The sequence below is a fragment of the Pleuronectes platessa genome, chromosome 3 (genome assembly GCF_947347685.1).
Source record: "Pleuronectes platessa chromosome 3, fPlePla1.1, whole genome shotgun sequence".
Classification (NCBI taxonomy): Eukaryota; Metazoa; Chordata; class Actinopteri; order Pleuronectiformes; family Pleuronectidae; genus Pleuronectes; species Pleuronectes platessa.
In genome coordinates, this window is record NC_070628.1 from 3001913 (window position 1) to 3025548 (window position 23636).

Sequence of the window (23636 nt, forward strand, 5' to 3'; positions counted from 1 at the left end):
GTTTAGCGAACGCTGAACTTAACGAATCAGTTTTCATATTATTAACGTGAACGTAACGATGAACGTGAGTGAACGTCACGTACATTTTTTAAATCATCACCGTATCAGGCCATCATGAAATACCAGGAGCGGGCGAGTGTGTGTGTGTGTGTGTGTGTGTGTGTGTGTGTGTGTGTGTGTGTGTGTGTGTACGTGTGTCCCCCGGCGCTCCGACCCCGCCCACTCACTCGGAGAGAGCCACAGTTAGCTCTGATCACGGAAGATGATCCGATCTAGAGACATGTCGTCTTCTCCTGTTAAACTGAATAAATAGCGCTAACAAGCAAGCTCCTGTTTGTGAGGCAATATATTGTCCATAGTGTGATGGGGGAGGAAACCTTTACTATCAAAAGAGCGAGTGGGCGGGGTCGGAGCCCCGGGACCCGGGACCTATATACAGTCTATGCCCGGGACCGGAGCACTCGCTACACATTTAAATAATTTATTTGAATCCACCAATCATATTCATACAAAAAGGATTCAAACATTTCTCAGAGGTTGAATACAGCTTAGTGACTCATGGGTACAAGAAACATCTCCTACGCCAAACAGCAAGACTACCTATAGCAGCTGATACAGAGCAGAACTTTGCTAGTTGTTTAGACCTTGTCTTACTAAGTCCTGCAAGTCGTAGTCCACTGACCGAAAGCTTATGGACATGCCCCATTACCAGCTTACATGTATAGCCTAGGTCTCTCATTTTAGCAACAATGGGCTGGTATTTGGTCAACTTGTCAAGGAAGGCTATGTCCATATAGAGGTCATAGACACAGGCTACCTCAAGGACTACTACCTCCCTTTTAACCTTGTCCAAGAAAACAACATCAGGGGTGGTAGGGATGTTACAGAACACATCATCAGAACTGTTAAACCAATCTGGCATTAGTCGAGAGTTTTTGTACATTGACACATTTGGGGGGAATACTCCCTTAACAGTACAGGAAATGAGGTCGACGATGCGGTCATGGCGTGCAGTATAGAGTCCTTTGTACTTATTACAGCCATTAACAATATGAGCAATGGATTCTAAATGTTGATTGGGATTAGAATGCATTATACAGTGTGGGTGATGATTATTAGGGTACCACAATGCAAGATTGTATTTAGTTGGCAGCACCTGTAGTCTGGCTTTAACAGTGAAGCAGAGGATGTCCCCTCCTACAGAGGCGTTCCTGTACATTGTATGAGAGACAGAGTGGTCAGCAAAGTCAAGGCACGCCACCTTTCCCTGCAGTCTCAGTCCAGTCCAGTGTAGTTTTGTCTCTGCCTGTTTAATGTTCAGGAGGGACTTTCTTGCTGTTGTGTTTTGAAGTGTGTGTTGTGTCCCATTGTGGTAGACAATAGCCTCCACATTGACCGCTGGGTCTGTGACAACTGCATCAGATGCGTCTGGTGTAGTGGGGGAATTTCCTTTCACCCACTTCAGTCGAACTGCCGCTCTGTTGCACAGGTCATTGAGGTCCGGCCAGTCTGACCGACAACCGTAGCCTGCAGCTTGGGTATCCAGCTTGCCATTGCCTTTCCTCCTGAAGCCCAGGAAGTTCTCCTGGCCAGCATTTGCCAAAGGGACCTTTCTCCTCCTGAGGTCCAGTAGGAGGGAGGCTCTGGCTAGCTCTCGAACGGCAGCATCGTCATTATTAAGCATCCTGATGAGGTGTGTCAGCCTTGTAGTGGTGTAGGTCCACTCCACATTAGGGACACCGAGCCCCCCCTCTTTGTGTGAGAGGAAGAGTATATCCCGAGTGGAGTGAGTGTTCAGTCCCAGCCATCTCCTGACAGCTTCCACTGTTTTATTGTTCATGTCTAGTAGGACATTCTGTGGGATGTGGACATTCGCAAAGAGATGTTGTATCTTTGCCAGGGCCACTTCTCTGATGGCTTCCAATTTCATGACTACAGGGAGGGGTGAGGAATCAATTAGATCAATTCTGTTCTTATAGTCACAGGATAGCTTCTGTATTTGCTCACCCCACTCGCCTGAAATGTTGAACTTATGGCCCAGATAGGTGTAAGTCTCGTGACGAGAGTAGACCCTGATTGGTTGTCCCATTAGTGTGAAAGTGGGAGGTTTGTCTGATTTCGCTTTGTACCAGCGGTTTCCACCGCTGCGTCGTTCATAGAGTGCTGCATATTTGGTATGTTTTACCTCCAGCTTTGACCAGAGCAGAAACTCATCTGTTCTGCCCAGCATGTTGGTAATAACACTCTCATCCCTAGAGGACATCTCCACATCATCAGCGTACCCCTGGACAGGGTTTGGGGATCTGATTTCTGGTGGTGCACACTGACAGAGCCATTTCAGCCACTGGTTGATGGCAAGAATGAAGTTAACAGCACTCCAGGGGCAGCCTGTTTTAATCCCTACCTGGAGAGGTACAGGCTCTGTGAGCTGGTCTCCACAGATGACCTGCAAAAAAGATCCCTTGTACACGTCTGTGATGATGTCCACAAAGGGTTGAGGTAGATGGATTTCTTCTAGTGTGCGGAGCATCATATTGTGAGACAGTGTCCCAAAGGCATCTCTAAAATCCAGGAATACAGTGTAGAATTTACATGATTCATGTTTGAAGTCATCAATTCCAGTTTTAAGGCAAAACACATGTTCATGCATGCCTTGTCTGTCTATGTAGGCTTTTTGTTTAGGTGAGAGAGTGCCTGTGTCTACAAGCCATGGGAGTATGCGGGCAAGAAGACATTTCATGAGGACTTTGTAAAAAGTGGGGAGTAGAGAAATGTCTCTCCATGTAGATGGATCATTTGGAATATTGTCTTTCTTTGGTATTCTATGTATGAGGGCCCCCTTCCATGAATTAGGCACATTTCCATTAATTAAACAGATATTAAATATATTAACAAGAGTGTGGGTGGACCAGGGTCTTGTGGCTTTAATGTTTTCGTATGTCACCCCATCATATCCACCAGCTGTGTTGTTTGGTAGCTGGGACACAACTTTATCCATTTCATCAAAAGTGAATTTAGCTATTGATGGATAATAATCTGGAACATCTGACTCTATGCTATTGGCCCAGGGGGGCGGGGTCACTGGTTCAGAAGGGGGTTATTGACATTTGGCCAATAACGCACAATCTATGTGTTACACAGCCACACCCAATGGTGATCTGCTCCACATTACAGTGCTCCACACTAAAGATATCTGAACCAATCAATACAATCTTTCAAAAACTTCCACAAGTTATAAAGCAGCCCATGTTACAAATCAACAAACTTAGAGCAGCATCAAGTGTCACAGCACAGAAAATTATAACTAGTTTTTAATCTTCATATGACAGAGAAAAGGGTTTGATGTGAGAAATAGTGACGTTTGAAAGGATTGAAGCTGAACTGTGTGTCTCACCTGCTCACTGTGGTCAAGTCTGTCCCCAGGATCAGCAGATTGATGAGAGTTTCTATTTTTTCTGATCAATTGAACCAAATAACAAACAATATACATAATAATTGAGTTGATTTAATTTAACAGGACAGATTTTCAGGAATTCATCGTTCAAATCTTTAGTGGAACAGATTTTCTCACCTGATCAGTAGGAACACGGAGAGGAGAGTCAGAGCGAGGAAAACTGCAGCAGCTGATCCAATGAGTGCTGATCTCCATGATCCAGGTGAAACTATGATGAAATAAACTTTCATAAAACTTGCTTCATGATTCTCAGCTGACGACCTCAATAATCAGTTTGCCAGGTGATGCTGTTGGTCAGTCAGTATTGTTCATGTGCAATATGATGGACTTGATATACAGCTGTGACACATCTGGAAATCCTCATTATTGATGGTTTAAGGTTCTCATGCAATGAAAATGGTGGGGATGGGGGGGGGGGGGGGTGTAGGCTGTAAAAGTCAGAGTGCTAAAATCACCTGCTCCAAGAGTCAGATGTAAGGTGGCCTTACTACGTCCGTGTGTGTTCTGGGCCTCACACTGATACTTTCCACCATGTTCAGCTTTGATATTAGTGATGGTGAAGATTTGTCCTGATGCTGTTGGTGAGTCCTCGTCCTCCTTGTACCAGGTGTAGTTAGCTGCTGGGTTAGCATCACTGCTGCAGGTCAGAGTCACTGAGCTGCCCTCTATGATCTCACCAGAGGGACTCACTGACACAGAGGGAGGCTTTGGAGCGTCTGAAGGATAGTTTATATTAACACACAGGATGAGAATACAATCAAAACACTCTCTGTATTATTTGTTAAAAGTTTTAATTTAAATTATTTCCACATCATTGTAGCTTCATGAGGAGGAGTAAACTCACACACTGTAGGAGAAGGGAAACGCTCCTGTCCTTCTATAGCACAGTGATAGCTGTCTTCAGCATTAAAGTGTCGGAGGTGAAAGTATTTTTTTTGTCCAACAGGTTTATTGTTATTGTACCAAACGTAGGAAAGATGATCAGGGAGCTGACACCTGCTGTGACAGGTCAGCTCTGTCCAGGTAGAAGATGGATTGGCTGTTGATCTCCTCACATGTACCTGGAGTTGAGGGTCTGTGAACAAACATGTGATTTTATTTCAACATACACACTAACATTTCAAACTGACTCTAATGTAAATGTTACCTGTGACAGACACAGTGACTCCAGTATAACCAGTAAAACTCCCAGTATGTTGGTTTGTTGTGAACCTGAACTTGTACACAGCTGAGTCGCTCACTCTCAGGTTAGAGATTCTCAGAGTGCACTTGTTGTTTCCACAGAGATTCTCCACACGACCTGAATACTCCGGATCAGTCCTTAGATCAACGTGAATCCCATTACTCTCTTTAATGAACCAGAACGTTTCCTGAACTGTAGTATCATGGTGATTCCACCTGGATGGGTATGTGTAGGTACAGCTAATGTCCACTGTTGATCCTCTGAAGGCACAGATCTCAGTAGAAGTGTAACTCACACCCCAGTCAATCTGACTCCATACCACTGTAACACAGAGCACATCAGAGAATCAGAAGATAAACTTATACATTTATAAAACTAACTCCATGTATTTTCTCTGGTGAATCACCAGTCGGCAGGTTTTCATTTTAAGATGATGACGATGCCAAGATGAGGAAACTTTCAGTTCACATAAAACACAGTGAAGTTCCCTTTAGACTTCAGAGTGAGGGAGAAACACACTGTTGGAGGTGAGGAACATGAGGGACCTTGTATAAGTTGCTCTTATAATGGAGCAAACTGGTCAATATGGAGGAAATGATCTGTGTCTTTTATGCAGAGTCGATCAAAGATGGACGACACGTCTCCACTTCCTCCCACTCTCCAGAAATGAAGCCAAAATATTCTGGATACCAACGCTGCCATCTTTCACATTTGGAACCACAGTCTGCACAGTAGTGATCCGGAGATGGAGCCACAGTATCAAGGTCCCGCCCATACATGACCTCCACCAATCCTGAGTCAGCCTCTGCTGTCAATCATGAAGTTTAATCTAATTTTCATTTCATGAAATAACAAATTAAAACCAAACTTATGAGAAACATGAACAATAAAGTGTAATAAGAACCTCAAATGACAGAAACCATCTTTAGAAAATGTATTTGAGACAGGAAATATGTTCTATATTGCAGCCAGCCACCAGGGGGCGATCACAATGCTTTGGCTTCACTTCTGGGGAGCAGTCATGTCTTCAATCTTTATTTACACAAGCAGAATACTAGTACTAGTACTACACAAATTTGTCAGTACTGACAGTAGTATCCAAAGAGTTCAATGTGCGCATGCAGAAGAACGTATTTAAAGACACATCAAGTTATGGTACAATGCATTATCTCAAATACTCCAGCAGATGGTGCTGTTAGTGAAATACTGTAGATTAAACTCACACATTGAGGGAGAGCGGAAATCCTCGAGTCCTTTAACAGCACAGGAAACTCTGTCTGTATACTGAAAAGAACCTGAATAAGATTCTCCTTCCATCATCTTCTGTTGATTCTTGTACCAGACGTAGTTCAGATGATCAGGAAGACGACAACTGCTCTTACACCTGAGCTCTAACTTGATAGAAAAGTCATTCTTCACTGATCTGCTCACCTCCACATGCAAATCTGTGTGTGAGAATAAGGAATTCATTTTAGTCCAAACTGAGAACACACACATGCATATAAAAGTGCACACACACACTCAAGTGAACCAAACAAGATGTAGGAAATAAATGAATGAATGTTCAGATGTAAATGTTACCTGTGACAGACAGAGTGACTCCAGCTGAACCAGTTAAACTCCCAGTAGGTTGGTTTGTTGTGAACCTGAACTTGTACACAGCTGAGTCGCTCTCTCTCAGGTTAGAGATTCTCAGAGTGCACTTGTTGTTTCCACAGAGATTCTCCACACGACCTGAATACTCTGGATCAGTCCTTAGATCAACGTGAATCCCATTACTCTCTTTAATGAACCAGAAAGTTTCCTGAACTGTAGTATCATGGTTATTAAATGTGGATGGGTATGTGTAGGTACAGGTAATGTCCACTGTTGATCCTCTGACGGCACAGATCTTAGTAGAAGTGTAACTCACATCCCAGCCATTCTCACACTGTACCACTGTAACACAGAGAATCAGATTCATAACCACACCAGAGAACACTTAGTTTACTTTTTACTTTCTGTAGAAAAGAAACACATTTCCATGAGCAGCATTCCATAGCATTTCAACTAATGACGCCACACACTGATGACAAGTCCTCATCGAGAGGAGAGGAACTCAGTCATGATGATAATAATAATAAGAATAAGAATAAGAATAATATTTTGAGCTCTAGATGTTAGAAACTTCGAAACAAAGATACAAAATAATACTGACGATAATTCATATATTTTCTTTCTGCATCACTTTACAGGTGTTGATCTGAAAATGAATGAATGGTTCATTTATATTATTACTTTCTTTCTCAAACTCACTTCAGGTGAATCAGAAGTCAGAGTGTAAAATAGAGTGACAACATGAATGTAGAGGTACAGTACCTGTCACAGTGAGAAGAAGGACAACAAATCCACTGGCTGCTGCAGTTACACTCATAGTAGCTGCTGCTCTCGTCTGTGACTTCAAACAAGAAAAACGTCCACAGATAAATAATGTGCACAAGATGAAACTCAGTCACATCACAGACACGTCTACCTACAACACAGAAGAGGCTGAGAATAAAGACAGATTCTCTAAGAGAAAGATAAATTTAAAATGTTAAACACACCCAACTTCCTTCCTCTTTCCACTTACATGCTTGTTGAGCCAGATGGTGTTAGATTAAACTGTGGTTTGTACAAACTGCGAATTTCTTCATTTTACAGAATGTGAGAAACGACTTTAGTGGCTGTTCTTACCAAACCTGAAACTTCCTCAACTCTCACCCTGTTGCACTGTCAAATCCACAGCATTGAACAGGCCTCCTCCTCCTCTTCCTCAGTTTCTCTCTGGGGTTGAACTCGACCTATGTTGGAGTAGAGGTCATCTGCCCGGTTCTGGGTGAAGCAGACGCTGGCGTAGTGGACCTCATGGTGCTGCTCTGCTGGTCGTGTGTGTTCCGCAGCTGGAATCTGGTTGTACAGTAAAACACGAGCTGGGATCAGGAATCTGTGTCTTACTCTTTAACTCTGTTGAGTTTCTCTTTGTTGTGGGCCTGATCCTACTCTGCTGAATCAAACTGTGATGGCATGAATGTGTGCCTAGTGCTTGACTGCTGGTTTGAGAGACTGTTTCAGTTTGAGAGAGAGGGACGGAGAGAGAGAACAGGGGGGAAATGCAGAAAAACCCCAAACATTAAGAAGCTGGAACCATGAGAAAGACTGGAACAATTATTCAAACACTTTTCATACAAACAGGATACAACACAAAGTGCTTTCCTGTTAATGTAGACGTACCTGACACAGAGAGAAGGAAGATGACAAAGCAACTCGCTGCTTCTCTCAAACCCATCGTTGCTTCTCACGTCTCTGTGGTGAAGCCTCATCAGCAGCTAGATTCCACTCTTGAGAAATGATGTTTGTCAGCCAGACACGATGAGAGATAGAAATAATAGATCAGTTAACAGCCTGGCTTCCTTCCTCTTGACATTATTAACATGCACGAACGGACAAACACCAGTAAATCCCCTCTTTAAAATGAAGAAATGTTCCTTTACTTTGGAAATGATGCCTGAACTTATTGAAATATATTTCATGCAAATAACAGAGAGAGTAGTTTTGCAGCCTGACAGTGAATTTAACACTTTCTTTATTTTCTTGAGACTGGACTTAGAAAATCATGTTGAATTATTCTTTCTTTTAACCTCATGTTACAAGTCTACTCACCTTTTTCAAGTTGGATCCACTTTGTGGTCTGCGTGTATTGTGAAAACTAAAAGTCAAAGTGTTCCACATCCACAATGTCCCATGGCTGCTTATTCATCAGTTAATTAAATCAGTCAGACAAATATGAAATCAGTTTTATTTTAGAAAGTGCTTTAAAAAGTATTACAGACTGTTACTGTTCTTACAGTTGTGCTTAAACTTACAAAATAAGGATTTCCATTACAACAGTGAGTCTATGACAGTGGTCAGTGCTCTCCACACTGATTGGACATTCAATCAGTTTAGACTTGTGTCCTGCACCTAAAGGTTAAAAGGACAAACTCTGATTATTGGCTTAACTGTATCAAGGTGGCCCCGCCAGGCCCCACCTGGCCCCCCTTAGCAGCTCCACTGCACTGAGGCCATTACTCCGCAGGTCAACAAGTGACTTTGATCCTCTGATGTTTTCTAATCATCACATTTAGAACTGAACTTTATAAAAACCTTCTGAATTTATATTTATGTTCCTGGAGGAACGGGGCGTCGCTTCTTCTGCAGCAAAGAAGTTAAAACACTGTGTTACATCGGAATCTGTGTGTGTGTGTGTCTGTGTGTGTGTGTGTGTGTGTGTGTGTGTGTGTGCGTGTGATGGTCTCTGTCCCTCTTCACACAAACTGATAACCACATGTATTTAGTTATTGATCGATGATGTCGGATCATGATCTCATGAACTCTAAAGTGAATCAAACCAACACAAAGTAAACATCAGTCCTGGAGGTGTCCTGATAACTTGTGATCAGTGCTGGTGTTTAATGTTAAAGTGTAAAGTGAGCGCAGGTCAGAGGAGGAGTGAGGAGGAAGCAGACTCCGTCAGAGACTCTGACACAGACCGGATCTTTAATGACTGTCTGTACTATATTTCAACATATTTGTTTGACAGGGAAGCTTTGAGCAAACAGGAATATAATTTTACTTTTTTGAAAAAAGGGCACTTTCTCTCGAGTAAGGAAAAGGGGTGTGGCTCCAGCCCCCTTTGGTGTCTATGTGTGCACATGCCAGCCTCCATCAATTCAATCTCCTTCCATTCAATCAAGCTGCACCAGAGTTCAATCACTCATAAAAACCAGTCCTCTAAATAATCCTGACTGTTTCCATCAGTCGCACAATTATGAAGAAAGTGATACAAAGAGGTTCCTGGCTCCGCCCCTTTATCAGGATTAATGCCCAAATTTAATGAGTTTGTGTAAAAATCAGTTTTCTTGTGTACTTCTTCTGAAAAACAAACAAACAAATAGATAAGGAGTGAAAACAAAAGACCAAAAACATTTTATTTAAGAAGAATCATAAAATCATGATACATAATAATTCATTATCCATGTAATAACCACATTAATATCATGTATAAGACAGGAAATGAGTCACGTGGTGTAACCACAGCCTCAAAGGCTCATCACCAAGACCTCCAACATAGTTCAGAGGGCGCTTGCACTCAGATATTTTGCAGCTTGGACAGATTTCCTGTATTTAATAACTACACACTATGGTTTCTGTAAAACTCGCTTGTACAGATGTTCTCTGAAGTCGTCCATCTTGGTTCTGTTTGTCCCAGTGGCTCTGACCTGATGCTTCACACCAGGTCTTCCTGCTCCTCTGTGTCTTCTGTCTGTGCTGCAGCAGCATCGTTCTCATACTCAGGACAGTTGTGTGACTGATGGGGGAGAGATGAGAAAATATTAATCCTCACTGGACTTTATTCATGAAACCTGCAAATAATCACAGTTCATTCAAAACAGTTTGAACATAGTTGCTCCCCCTGTCCATTGGTTTGTTTGTTCAATGGAAACAACCTTTTACATTTTGGGGCAGATTCAGACAAAGTAGCTGATACAACAAATGTTTTATCTCTTTCTCTAACGTAGTGAGATGAAAACAGTGATATGGAGTCATTCTTTTGGCCTCACTGTCTCTCACCTCTATCATCTCCACAGCTTCATTCACTTCTGATTTCAAGCTCAGAGTTTTCTTCATCCTGGATCGAAAACAACAACAAACACAACATTTGACAAGATGAACTTCATAACACTGAAACTAGTGTTTGAAGACATTTGAAGAAGACAGTAAACGAGCAGAAGGTGAACTGATGGATTTGATTTACCTCGTCCACAGAGTCCAGACCAGCACTGGAACCAGCACGACCACCAGAGTCAGCCTGATGATATTCATGATTATCACTGACTTCCCTAGACAACAGACTGGAGACATTAGCAGTGTGGTTAGACTGATGACTCAGTTTGCCAGGTGATGCTGTTGGACAGTCAGTTTTGTTCATGTGCAATATGATGGGCTTGATATACAGCTGTGACACATCTGAAAATCCTGAGTATTGATGGTTTAAGGTTCTGGTGCAATGAAAAGAAGGGGGTGGGGGGGTGTAGGCTGTAAAAGTCAGAGTGCTAAAATCACCTGCTCCAACAGTCAGATGTAAGGTGGCCTTACTACGTCCGTGTGTGTTCTGGGCCTCACACTGATACTTTCCACCATGTTCAGCTGTGATATTAGTGATGGTGAAGATTTGTCCTGATGCTGTTGGTGAGTCCTCGTCCTCCTTGTACCAGGTGTAGTTAGCTGCTGGGTTAGCATCACTGCTGCAGGTCAGAGTCACTGAGCTGCCCTCCATGATCTCACCAGAGGGACTCACTGACACAGAGGGAGGCTCTGGAGCGTCTGGTGTAAAACATGCAAGATCATGAAATCAACTCAGAAATATTCATTAACCAAAGTGAAGAACTTTTCAATCTCTGGTTTTGATAAGTGCTTCTTAAATATAGATGATCATTATTAACCCGGGGCGCCAGCACAGACAGAAGCAGGTACTGAGGGTTTTGTTTTCAGCCTCTTTGTGTGAATGTACAAAATAACTCAACACATGAACCGAACTTACTGAATAGTGTTGTGTATATTATCTTTTTCAGCAGATCGGTCAAAGGTCAGAGGTCAAGATGAGCAAAGATTTGATCCAAAAGACAAATTTTCCAAGATATTTCCACAAATAGCAGAGAGACTAAATCATATATTGATCAGAACATTATTCACCATCATATAATGATAGATGACTTATAAGTAATGTCACAAAGAAGTTAGAGATTTACATCATGCATCCATAAAAATGGAGCTCAGCGTAAGTTCAATAAGGAAGACTTAAAACCCCATACAGATCAGCTGACTGCGGGCGGTCCTAAATATCGGGAACGCCCACAGGAGGGCTTAACCTGCATGCTGTCAGCTGATCGTGGGCGTTCCCAAACATCCAATCAGTGTCACAGTTCTCTGTTCCTCCAGTGCCCCTCCTCCTCTCTTCTCTGCTTTTCCCCGCAGGTGCAGCTCGTCCCGTTAGATGACTCGGCTCACCAGGCGCACCTGCACTCATCATCCTGCTCACCTGCTTCTCCCTCCCGCTGAAGAACTCCCGGAGCCATCAGCTACCCTGTCATCATGCTCACCTGCTTCTCCCTCCTGCTGAAGAACTCCCGGAGCCATCAGCACTCCCTCGTCCTGCCCTCCTGCCTCTCCCCTGCGCTGAAGATCCCCTGGAGGCATCAGCACCCCGTCTATCTACCTTGTCCCATGTTAAATAAACATCCTTGAACGCACCACCTCGGTGCTCTGTGTTTTGCCTCCGCTCTGGGGTCCACCCGACTCGTATCGTAACAATCAGGCCCGCACGGTTTCCTTCAGCCAGTCACACAGCAGCTGTCAAACTTTAAAAATCCCTTCTCTCTCTTTCTCAGCCAGCGTCAATGCAGCGACTCGCACAACCCCTCCTCCACCCCAATCTCCTCCAGTCCCGAGCAGAACATTCATCACCTCTTCTGGATCCCGATGACAACCGATCAAGGACTAAGGTGGCAGCTGACTGCCTGACAACATACTTGTTACTCGTAGCATCCATTGCACTTCTGTCCGTCCTGGAAGAGGGATCCCTCGCGGCTCTTCCTGAGGTTTCTACGTTTTCCCTCAAGAAGGGTTTTTCGTAGTTTCTCCTTACTCTTGTGAGGGTTAAGGACAGAGGATGTCAAACTTAGGAAGTCCAATGCTCATATATGGACCATCTAAACCATCGATTGACCGATGAACCACCACCAGTGTCTAGACCCGGGGGGGGTATTCCTGTACGACACTCTGCTCCACCCCCTTCTAATCCTGATGACATCACACAGGGGTCTAAAATGCCAAAGACTATAAATATTCGCATTCTCTGTGCACTGTAAAAAATGTACTTGTTATTCCTGCCTCTAATAGGACTATAGAGACGACCTGAAGTTTAGAAAATTACGTCATATAGTGTAGCTATGCAACAACAGATGTTTTCAACCCAGTGTGTTTGCTTGTTGGTTGTTGATATTAATCAAGATTAAAGAAAAACTACTGAGTCAATTATCATGAAACTTGGAGGTAGGATGAGGAACGGGTCAGAGAAGAACTCAGTAAAGTTTGGTGTGAATCCAGATAAGGGGGCGGACCCAGGAACCTTCTGTAAGGTTGCGAGACAGTGCTGGGTTTCATGGACATGTGGATGTTTTCTACTCACACTGGACGTCTAAGTGTAGAGACCTGGAGTCGATCCGTCCGTACTGATTCTCAGACTTGCAGGAGTAGACCCCGCTGTCCCCAGAGCTGATGGAGGAGAGACGATAAACGTGTGAGAAACAACTTTAGTGTCTGTTCATATCAAACTTGTATCATCCACATCACAACATCTCACTGACACAAGAAATACAAATTTAACGAGACTTGAAGTAAAAACTGAAAAAATCTTTTCTGTGTCTCATTAAGATGCATAAAGATTGACATGAAAAAGACAAATTAAAGAAGGATTTAAAATATATCTGAAAAATAAACTGCCAGTAATTCTGTTGGAGCCATTTTATTTTAGAACAAGTTTGACTATAGCTGACCAGCTGAGACTAAAACCAGCCATTGACGTCACATTCAGCAGAACGAGGTCAATGGAACCAGGTGTTGACGAGAGACAAAGACGCTGCATTTTTTTTTCTTTTCATTTATTTGTCCTATTATTTTGGGTAAATTTATGATCTATTGTAACTGTCCATCAAACTTGAACTGCAGGTTATGTGTTCTAATACAAGTTCATTCAAGGTAATCCAGGTGTTAATTCTCGTTATTGATATTCAAGTCCAGGGCTCCTGTTTACCTAGTATCTCTCATCCTGCTCCACATTTACACTCATTCTAGTGTAACCAAGGGTCACACAAGCATTCATCCACCTCGTCTCTGCAGTGGGACCCGCAAGCAGCTCAACTCACGGGAAGAACACAATAAATATGTACGTGATGGAAGTCTCGTTAGGCGTCTGACTGGCTTTATTATGAAAAGGACGAAAAAAAGACAGAAGAAATACTGGAAGGTTTAAATATCGTAAGTGTTTCTAAACAAGAGTAAATTAGAACAAAAATAAAAATATATGAACAGAATAAAAAAAAGCCTTTAATGATCCCTGAAAGAAAAATCTGCTTTGTTGCTAAACTGTACATCACAAAGTTAGAAAAGAGAAAGTTGTAAGTGAGCAACAAATTAAATAAACAAGACAACAAAAAGTAAAATATGAAGAATGTTGTGAAGAAAAAGTATAATTAACATCAGTCTCCTAAAGGTGCAAGAAACAAACTTATTATGCTACTAAAATTACCAAAACTAATGTTAACTAATGATGAATCAATAATCCTAATGAAGAATAAGTAATAATATATTATCTTTTTTGTGTAACTTATAAACCTGGATCACAGCAGTACAACATTATTCTGTTGGTAACAACATTCGAGCTTCAAACCCTGAGAGAGACGTCAGAGGAAAATGGCCGCCGTGTGAACATGGTGGATTAAAACACACCTAACTCCTTCTTCTTCACGTGTTTAACACGTGATGTGAGAAATACCACAAAACACTAAAGTCAAATCAATGGACCTGATGCAAACTTTGAACAGACACCAGAGGCAACACAGCTCATCTGGTGTCAGCAGTTCACTTTGTGTTAACGTCACATTCAAGGCGTTCATCACGTCAGTAGCAGCTCACATCCACATGAGACGTGCTCCCTCCAGTCCTCAGAGGAAATGAGTTCAACTCCTGATCGGCTGATGATGGAAACAATGGAAACAATAGTGTAGAAACAGAAAGAAGAGAAAGGGACAGAATCCTCTCTGTGGTTTTATCAGTAAAACTCTTTACTATCATCTAGTGGCAGTAGTGTCACACTACAACTAACTAATAATGCTTGTTTTGATAATTTTATGAATAGAAAAGTTACAAGTTTACAGTTTGTCGTCCGTCTGACACACACTGCAGATATTTTCATTTTTTGAAGCTGCAAGTTATAAAATGTTTGATATTTTTCATTCAGGATAAATGTGGCGTTTTTTAACAACTTCTACAAGTTGCTGATATATTTCAGATAAAAGTCGAGTCACTGAAGTCGTTTGGATTCATCCTCGGGGCAATTTATCCATTAGCTGTCAAGACAAGTCACTTAAAACTGAACATTCACTTCAACAATGATGCTGGAGTCTGTCACCAAAGAAGGATTCATCCTGTGGGGACCATGAACAGTTGAATGAACTTCTATTCAAATCCATCCTGCAGCTGTTGAGATATTTCCATCGGGACTAAGGTGATTTCCAGACGTTGGTCTAAACTGCAGGAGGTTTTTTGACTGTGCTGTACAATGCAGCTGGATCCTCTCCAGTGTCCTGACCTCTGGTTCTGAAAGGAGATAAAACTAATGAATGATCAGGAGGTCATGGAGACGTAGCATTAAAGGAGACATATTGAGTTTCAAAGTTCTGCAAAGTTAAAAAGTCCAAAGTCTGAGCTCCTCTCCTGGTAAAACGAGCTCCTCTGCCCCACAGAAAACATGAAGCTCCTGAAACACCTCACCAGTAGCCCCGCCCACACCTCTGCATCATCGGCAGAAGCCAGGGCTGTAGCAAACGTAGCATGAGCAGTATTTAAACGTAAACAGATGTGTTACGAAGTGGTTCATCAATGTTAGTGGAGGAGGTCAGTCTTAGCGTTCTCATGGAAAACATCTTGGAGGAAGATGATGTGAGTTAAAATACGTGTTGAATGCTTCAATACAGGCTGAATGTCACAGTCACTGCTTCCGTCGTCTGGAACAGCAGCTTCTAACACCAGCATCTGGAGAGAACTTTAGAATCCATTGTGTCACTGCCTTTTTAAAACAGTCGCTGCTGATTGGGGAACACCTCTGACACACCCACCAGACAAAAAGATTGAATGTGTCCCTCGTAAAGTGAGAGTGGAGGATTTCCTACACACACAGGAAGTGGTTAACCAATAACAACAGAGTGGGCTGGGTGACCAATCAGAGCAGACTGGGCATTATCAGGAGTGGGGGGGCTTAAAGAGACAGGAGCTAAAACCAAATGTTTGAGACAGAGGCTGAAAAGAGGAGCTGCAGCAATAGACAGTCTGAGGAAAGTGAGGTTTTCTGAACAATAAACATTTTAAAGTCACAATATTAATTGAAATGATCAAACGGAATATGAGCAGAATATGTCTCCTTTAACAAATACACATGTTTAAACAAACAAGAAAATGAAAATGTAAAAACAAATGACTTCTATAGGATAAATCTCTGTTTATGATGTTTTGTGGTGTTAGTGAGGATAATGGTCCTGAATGAAGAGCTGCTCACCTCGGGGCAGATCTGTTAAACTTGACAGAAGCGTACGCAACCTCCTTGTGTTCACTGGGATCCGTCTCACTCTTCCTGAAGTGGACATTGGCATAGTTGAGGTCACAGTTTTCCTCAGACTGATTGTGTAGATGCTGCAAACACAAACTTGCTTTTTAATCGTGAACTAGTGGCAGAATGGAGAACGTTAGAGTCCAACTATAGCAGCTATAGATTTATTTAAACCGCCTCCTTCTACACCAGAAGTGTTTCAAGGACAGGAAACATGAGGTTCTACTAAAAACCAAAAGGAGGGAAGGTCTTCAGTTTGAATTCCAAACACTAACACTACAAACTTCTCACTTAGTGTGTCTGTGAGCCACTTGTGTGTGCACTTTCACATCGGTTGTGACCAGATAAGACTACATCTGGGAGCTGGATGTTCACGTACTGCAGCAAAGTTTGGACAAAACAAGTTGTGTAACATTATTTAAGTAGAGGTCGAGCTACACACAATATAGTCACTAGACCCCAAAACTATCTGTCAGCACTTAAAAAAAGAAAAGTCAGGCTCACAGAAACTTGAAGGAGCGAGAAGGAAGGGGGATAGGCCACACCCCCTTAACTCCCTTTTTTCTCTCAGTCTTGTTCCGACCAGCAACGAGTACACAACTCTCCGTCTCGCCGATGCACCGCACTCTACTCACCAACACTCAGCGCCACACAGCGCTATCTCTCCAGCTCGTAACACAATTACCTCAAATTCACGTCAAAGTTCAACATACTCACTAAATACAGATATGAAAGAACATGACTGCTCTGTGGATCAACTTTTAATTATAGAGCTGCATCCACACGCAGCCAACACTGACTTTATTTGTCTAAACGACACAGACTACAAACAGCAGACTCACACACACTGAGTCTAAGACAGAACAACGCACAATGAACGTGTTACACAGCCACACCCAATGGTGATCTGCTCCACATTACAGTGCTCCACACTAAAGATATCTGAACCAATCAATACAATCTTTCAACAACTTCCACAAGATCTAAAGCAGCACAAGTTACAAATCAACAAACAAATTTTGACATTGAACTAGTGTTTAATCTTCACATGACAGAGAAAAGGGTTTGACGTGAGAAATAGTGGCGTTTGAAAGGATTGAAGCTGAACTGTGTCTCACCTGCTCACTGTGGTCAAGTCTGTCCCCAGGATCAGCAGATTGATGAGAGTTTCTCTTTTTTCTGATCAATTGAACCAAATAACAAACAATATACATAATAATGGAGTTGATTTAATTTAACAGGACAGATTTTCAGGAATTCATCGTATAAAGCTTTAGTGGAACAGATTTGCTCACCTGATCAGTAGGAACACGGAGAGGAGAGTCAGAGCGAGGAAAACTGCAGCAGCTGATCCAATGAGTGCTGATGTCCATGCTGCAGGTAAAACTAAGATGAAATAACTTTTACTTTATCATTTCACAAACTCACAATAATTAATGGTGCAGGACAAAACATTTACAAAAACAACTTTTGTAATTTTTGCTAAACCTGTCTCGATGTTCTTACTGAATATAAAGACATTTTCTTTTCTAATAAAGCTTTTTGAAGAGTTCTGAGCTCTCAGAGTTGCCTGTTTGTGGGCCTGTCTCTTAAAATGTTAATGATCCACTGCTCCCCCTGCTGGGAGGTGTATGTGTGACGTGTGCACAGGAGCAAAGTTTTGTTTTCACCACAGTCTGTCTGATGAGAGCTGTTTGCTCGTCATGTGAATGTGCACAGTGAAGGAAATATCTTTCAAGTTTACTGAGGATGGTGAAAACTTTATGGATGTTTTTACTGACGCTGGGTGGATTCCTCTTTGTGCTGCTGATGGTCTGACTGTGAATATTTAAGGGGCAGAAGTCAGACGTCCCATATCTGCCCATTTAAAATGTAAAGACCAAAGAATGGGACAGATTCAATATATCTTCACTTAATAACCTGTGTTTCACTCACATGTCACAGTAATAGAAGTGTTTGCTGAACTCCTTCCCAGCTCATTCTCAGCTGTGCAGTAATACTCTCCAGAATCTGACGACCTGATGGAGCTGAAGACAAATTGTGTCTCTTCACTTAGATGTTGAACTTGTTTATCTCCTCTTCTCTTGTACCAGGTGTAGTTAGCTGCTGGGTTAGCATCACTGCTGCAGGTCAGAGTCACTGAGCTGCCCTCCATGATCTCACCAGAGGGACTCACTGACACAGAGGGAGGCTTTGGAGCATCTGAAGGATAGTCTATATTAACACACAGGATGAGAATACAATCAAAACACTGTCTGTATTATTTGTTAAAAGTTTTAATTTAAATTATTTCCACATTATTGTAGCTTCATGAGGAGGAGTAAACTCACACAAAGTAGGAGAAGGGAAACGCTCCTGTCCTTCTATAGCACAGTGATAGCTGTCTTCAGCATTAAAGTGTTTGAGGTGAAAGTATTTTTTTCGTCCAACAGGTTTATTGTTATTGTACCAAACGTAGGAAAGATGATCAGGGAGCTGACACCTGCTGTGACAGGTCAGCTCTGTCCAGGTAGAAGATGGATTGGCTGTTGATCTCCTCACATGTACCTGGAGCTGAGGGTCTGTGAACAAACATGTGATTTTATTTCAACATACACACTAACATTTCAAACTGACTCTTAAGTAAATGTTACCTGTGACATTCAGAGTGACTCCGGTTGAACCAGTTAAACTCCCATTCGGTTGGTTTGTTGTGAACCTGAACTTGTACACAGCTGAGTCGCTCTCTGTCAGGTTAGAGATTCTCAGAGTGCACTTGTTGTTTCCACAGAGATTCTCCACACGACCTGAATACTCCGGATCAGTCCTTAGATCAACGTGAATCCCATTACTCTCTTTAATGAACCAGAACTTTTCCTGAACTGTCGTATCAAGTTGATTCAACCTGGATGGGTATGTGTAGATACAGTTAATGTCCACTGTTGATCCTCTGAAGGCACAGATCTCAGTAGAAGTGTAACTCACACCCCAGTCAATCTGACTCCTTACCACTGTAACACAGAGCACATCAGAGAATCAGAAGATAAACTTATACATTTATAAAACTAACTCCATGTATTTTCTCTGGTGAATCACCAGTCAGCAAGTTTTCATTTAAAGATGATGACGATGCCAAGATGAGGAAACTTTCAGTTCACATAAAACACAGAGAAGTTCCCTTTAGACTTCAGTGTGAGGGAGAAACACACTGTTGGAGGTGAGGAACATGAGGGACCTTGTATAAGTTGCTCTTATAATGGAGCAAACTGGTTAATATGGAGGAAATGATCTGTGTCTTTTATGCAGAGTCGATCAAAGATGGACGACATGTCTCCACTTCCTCCCACTCTCCAGAAATGAAGCCAAAATATCCTGGATACCAACGCTGCCATCTTTCACATTTGGAACCACAGTCTGCACAGTAGTGATCCAGAGATGGAGCCACAGTATCAAGGTCCCGCCCATACATGAGCTCGACCAATCCTGAGTCAGCCTCTGCTGTCAATCATGAAGTTTAATCTAATTTTCATTTCATGAAATAACAAATTAAAACCAAACTTATGAGAAACTTGAACAATAAAGTGTGATAAGAACGACCTCAAATGACAGAAACCATCTTTAGAAAATGTATTTGAGACAGGAAATATGTTCTATATTGCAGCCAGCCACCAGGGGGCGATCACAATGCTTTGGCTTCACTTCTGGGGAGCAGTCATGTCTTCAGTCTTTATTTACACAAGCAGAATACTAGTACTAGTACTACACAAATTTGTCAGTACTGACAGTTGTATCCAAAGAGTTCAATGTGCGCATGCAGAAGAACGTATTTAAAGACACATCAAGTTATGGTACAATGAATTATCTCAAATACTCCAGCAGATAGTGCTGATAGTGAAATACAGTAGATTAAACTCACACATTGAGGGAGAGCGGAAATCCTCGAGTCCTTTAACAGCACAGGAAACTCTGTCTGTATACTGAAATAGACCTGAATAAGATGCTCCTTCAATCTTCTCCTTCTGTTGATTCTTGTACCAGACGTAGTTCAGATGATCAGGACGACGACAACTGCTCTGACACCTGAGCTCTGCCCAGATAGAATAGTCACCCTTCACTGATGCTCTCACCTGCACATGCAAATCTGTGTGTGAGAATAAGGAATTCATTTTAGTCCAAACTGACAACACACACATGCATATAAAAGTGCAAACACACACTCAAGTGAACCAAACAAGATGTAGGAAATAAATGAATGAATGTTCAGATGTAAATGTTACCTGTGACTGACAGAGTGACTCCAGCTGAACCAGTTAAACTCCCAGTAGGTTGGTTTGTTGTGAACCTGAACTTGTACAGAGCTGAGTCGCTCTCTCTCAGGTTAGAGATTCTCAGAGTGCACTTGTTGTTTCCACAGAGATTCTCCACACGACCTGAATACTCCGGATCAGTCCTTAGATCAACGTGAATCCCATTACTCTCTTTAATGAACCAGAAAGGTTCCTGAACTGTAGTATCATGGTTATTAAATGTGGATGGGTATGTGTAGGTACAGTTAATGTCCACTGTTGATCCTCTGATGGCACAGATCTCAGTAGAAGTGTAACTCACATCCCAGCCATTCTCACACTGTACCACTGTAACACAGAGAATCAGATTCATAACCACACCAGAGAACACTTAGTTTACTTTTTACTTTCTGTAGAAAAGAAACATCTGACACAAGAAATGAAAATTTTAGGAGACTTGAGAGAAACTGGGGTGTTTTTAATCTGTTCAAAGTCTCATTAAGATGCAATAAAGATTGACATGAAAAAGACAAATTAAAGAAAGATTTAAAATCGACCTGGAAAATAAACTGCCATTAAAACTGTTTTTTTTACCTTTCTGCATCCTGTCGGCCATTTTGCTTCTCAAGCTACACGCTAACTTCCTGCTTTGCTCAGATTCTGTTATATCGTGTGGAAGTGTGAGGTCACTCTGCTGACCTGCTGGAAGGTGCAGGGACTCTTACTATTCAACACTCAGGTTTTTGGTGAGAGACGAATTCTCCTTTGCCAGAGAGGACATCCACCGAAGAATCAAGACTCCAGTTCACTGGATGTTGAGCCAACATACAGATCTTTGAGAGAGATTCAGACTTCCATGTTCCTCTTCACTCCACGGTTTGGTAGGACAGACACTGTACAAAGGCAGATTGGGCCCAACGATCAATCCACCAGTTTGACATTTAAAGGGGACATATTATGACCATTTCACCACAGTTGATATGGCTCCTTGGGGTCTTAATGAAATGTCTGTAAAAAAAATTGGTAAAAATACCACAAGGATCATTTAAAACAGCACCTTTTTACTCTGTCTAAAACAGCCCTCCTCAGATCGACCTGTTTTGAGGGCCCCCTCCCCTCTCACCCCGCCCCCATCTTACCCCACCCCCTTTCACCCCTCTCATCGCTCCCCCTTCTCACCCCTACCATGGAGGTGTAGGACATATTGTTTTTACCTCCATTAATTTGCCTGTGTGTTTGAATGTGTTCTCACTACAGAATGCATTCAACATCTATAGTGCAGATTATGGGCCTTTATGTCTAAGAGGTATAGAGCAGTCAGTTTTGTTTTTGTTATGCATGAGATATCAGACATTTCTGCAATACAAATATGACTGAGGAATAAAATACATAAATTACTCTTCCCTCTGTATTACTTAACTTATAAACCTGGATCACAGCAGTACAACATTATTCTGTTGGTAAAAACATTTGAGCTTCACACCCTGAGAGAGACGTCAGAGGAAATTGGCCGCCGTGTGAACATGGTGGATTAAAACACACCTAACTCCTTCTTCTTCACGTTGTGACATCACAAGAGGGCGGGTTGTAGAGGGGTGTTATGTGCCTCACTCTGGGAGAGGCTGCCTCCCCACAAGATGGCTGCCGGGAGGACTGCATCTCCCAGAAGGCACTGCTGGGGGAGGTGCCAAGGTCCTACTCATTAAAGCTGGAGCTCAGGTGTGCGAGGCGAGAGGGAGAACAAAGGAGTGGAGATCACCACGCAGCAGAGAGTAGGAGACGTGGACAAAGATCCTTTGGAACGGAACACCCTGAGAAGCCTGTGGATGGAGAACTTGTAATATTACTTTGATGAACTTTATGATTTGCTTCCTGAGGGACCTTTTTGTTATTTAATAAACCGGAATTGGTTTGAAACCCTTTTTTTTGGACTTCTCTCTGCTTCTGTGACGCACTGCCCTACACCCTCCTTAGTGGTTAAACCTACGGTGATACCACATGTGGTGGAGAATGTGGGCATAGGGCGTAGGTGCGAATGATCAGAGGTGAAGAAATCAACGCCTTAGTGGAATTTTTTTTCAGGACTACACCCAGCTGATCCGGAAAACCAAATGGAGCAATTGTTGCAGATGCTGGTGGAGGGCCAAAGAGTTCAACATGAAATGAACACGGCTTTGCTGCAACAACAAGTGAAGGCAAATCAACTCAAAGAGCAGGAGCTACGACAAACCAGGTCATCAGCCCGGGCAAGTGATTTAATTTCTAAGTTGGGAGTGACGGATGATGTCGAAGCTTACCTCCATGCCTTCGAGGCCACAGCCGCTCGAGAGGGTTGGGCGAAGACACAATGGGTAGGAATTGTGGCTCCTTTTCTGTCAGGCGAGGCTCTTAAAGCTTTTCGAGATGTGGAATCGAGTATTGGGCAGGACTATGATAAATTAAAGGAAGAGATACTGAGCCGCCAGGGCCTTACCAAGTTTAGTTTAGCGCAGCGGTTCCAGGAATGGACATTTCAACCCGGGGCAACCCCAAGGTCACAAATGCATGAGTTGATCCGAGTAACAAACAGGTGGCTGGACCCGGGAAAAAACAGTCCAGCTGCAATTGTTGAGATCCTTATCATCGACCGATATCTAAGAGCCCTGCCGTTTGAGGCAAAAAAGGTTATCAGCCAGCAGAAGATAACCACCACCATGCAGTTAGTAGAAGCCGTAGAACAGTATCAGTCAGCCATGGATATGCTTCGTCTCACCCGAAGTGAACCAACAGCTCGGGCTCCTGTTCGGCCTAGTGGAATTCGCCCTGGAGTCACTCAACGGGGTAGCTCTCCTGCTAGCTCACAGAGAAGAGGGTTTAACCCGTTTCAACAGCAACAAGGCTCCTCAAACCCAGAACCTCGTCAGTGCTACCGCTGTGGCCAACTAGGACATATCTCGTGGCAGTGTGACAAGCCAGACGAGCCAATGCCCACAGCTGCGTCCTCCAGCAGTCTGCAAGCAAACTTTGCTGCGCTACTTGGGGAAAGTGCGAACTATAGACCGACCTGCCCCGTAACTGTGGATCATCGGGATGTAGAAGCCTTGCTCGATTCAGGAAGTGCCCGAACCCTAGTTCAGGAGTCAGTGCTGGAAGCGTTACCTCTTGCTGAAAGTGAACATGTCCCGGTTGTGTGTGTACATGGGGACACTCGTGAGTGTCCAACGGCCAGCGTGAGGCTGAGAACTACCAAAGGCACATTTAAGGTTATAGTGGGGGTTATTAAGAACCTCTCTGTCCCCGTCCTGATCGGTC

General features: G+C 42.8%; 2 protein-coding genes across 2 annotated transcripts in view; both read right to left on the reverse strand.

Moving 5' to 3' along the window:
* The window catches only part of LOC128437520 (B-cell receptor CD22), a 33122-nt gene extending 25043 nt beyond the window's left edge, over positions 1 to 8079 (reverse strand). The window contains exon 1 of the mRNA XM_053419712.1: positions 7890 to 8079. Coding sequence (XP_053275687.1) covers positions 7890 to 7944 — 55 coding nt within the window. The 5' untranslated portion in view covers positions 7945 to 8079. The remainder of the gene's footprint in view (positions 1 to 7889) is intronic.
* A 9434-nt stretch (positions 8080 to 17513) lies between these two features.
* On the reverse strand, positions 17514 to 19979 carry LOC128437521 (basement membrane-specific heparan sulfate proteoglycan core protein-like). Its single transcript, XM_053419713.1, has 4 exons — positions 19976 to 19979; positions 18714 to 19070; positions 18411 to 18641; positions 17514 to 18294 (listed from the first exon to the last, which is right to left on the reverse strand). The coding sequence occupies exons 1-4, from the start codon at positions 19977 to 19979 to the stop codon at positions 18008 to 18010; spliced, it is 879 nt and encodes a 292-aa protein (XP_053275688.1). The 3' UTR covers positions 17514 to 18007.
* Between the last annotated feature and the right edge of the window lie 3657 nt (positions 19980 to 23636).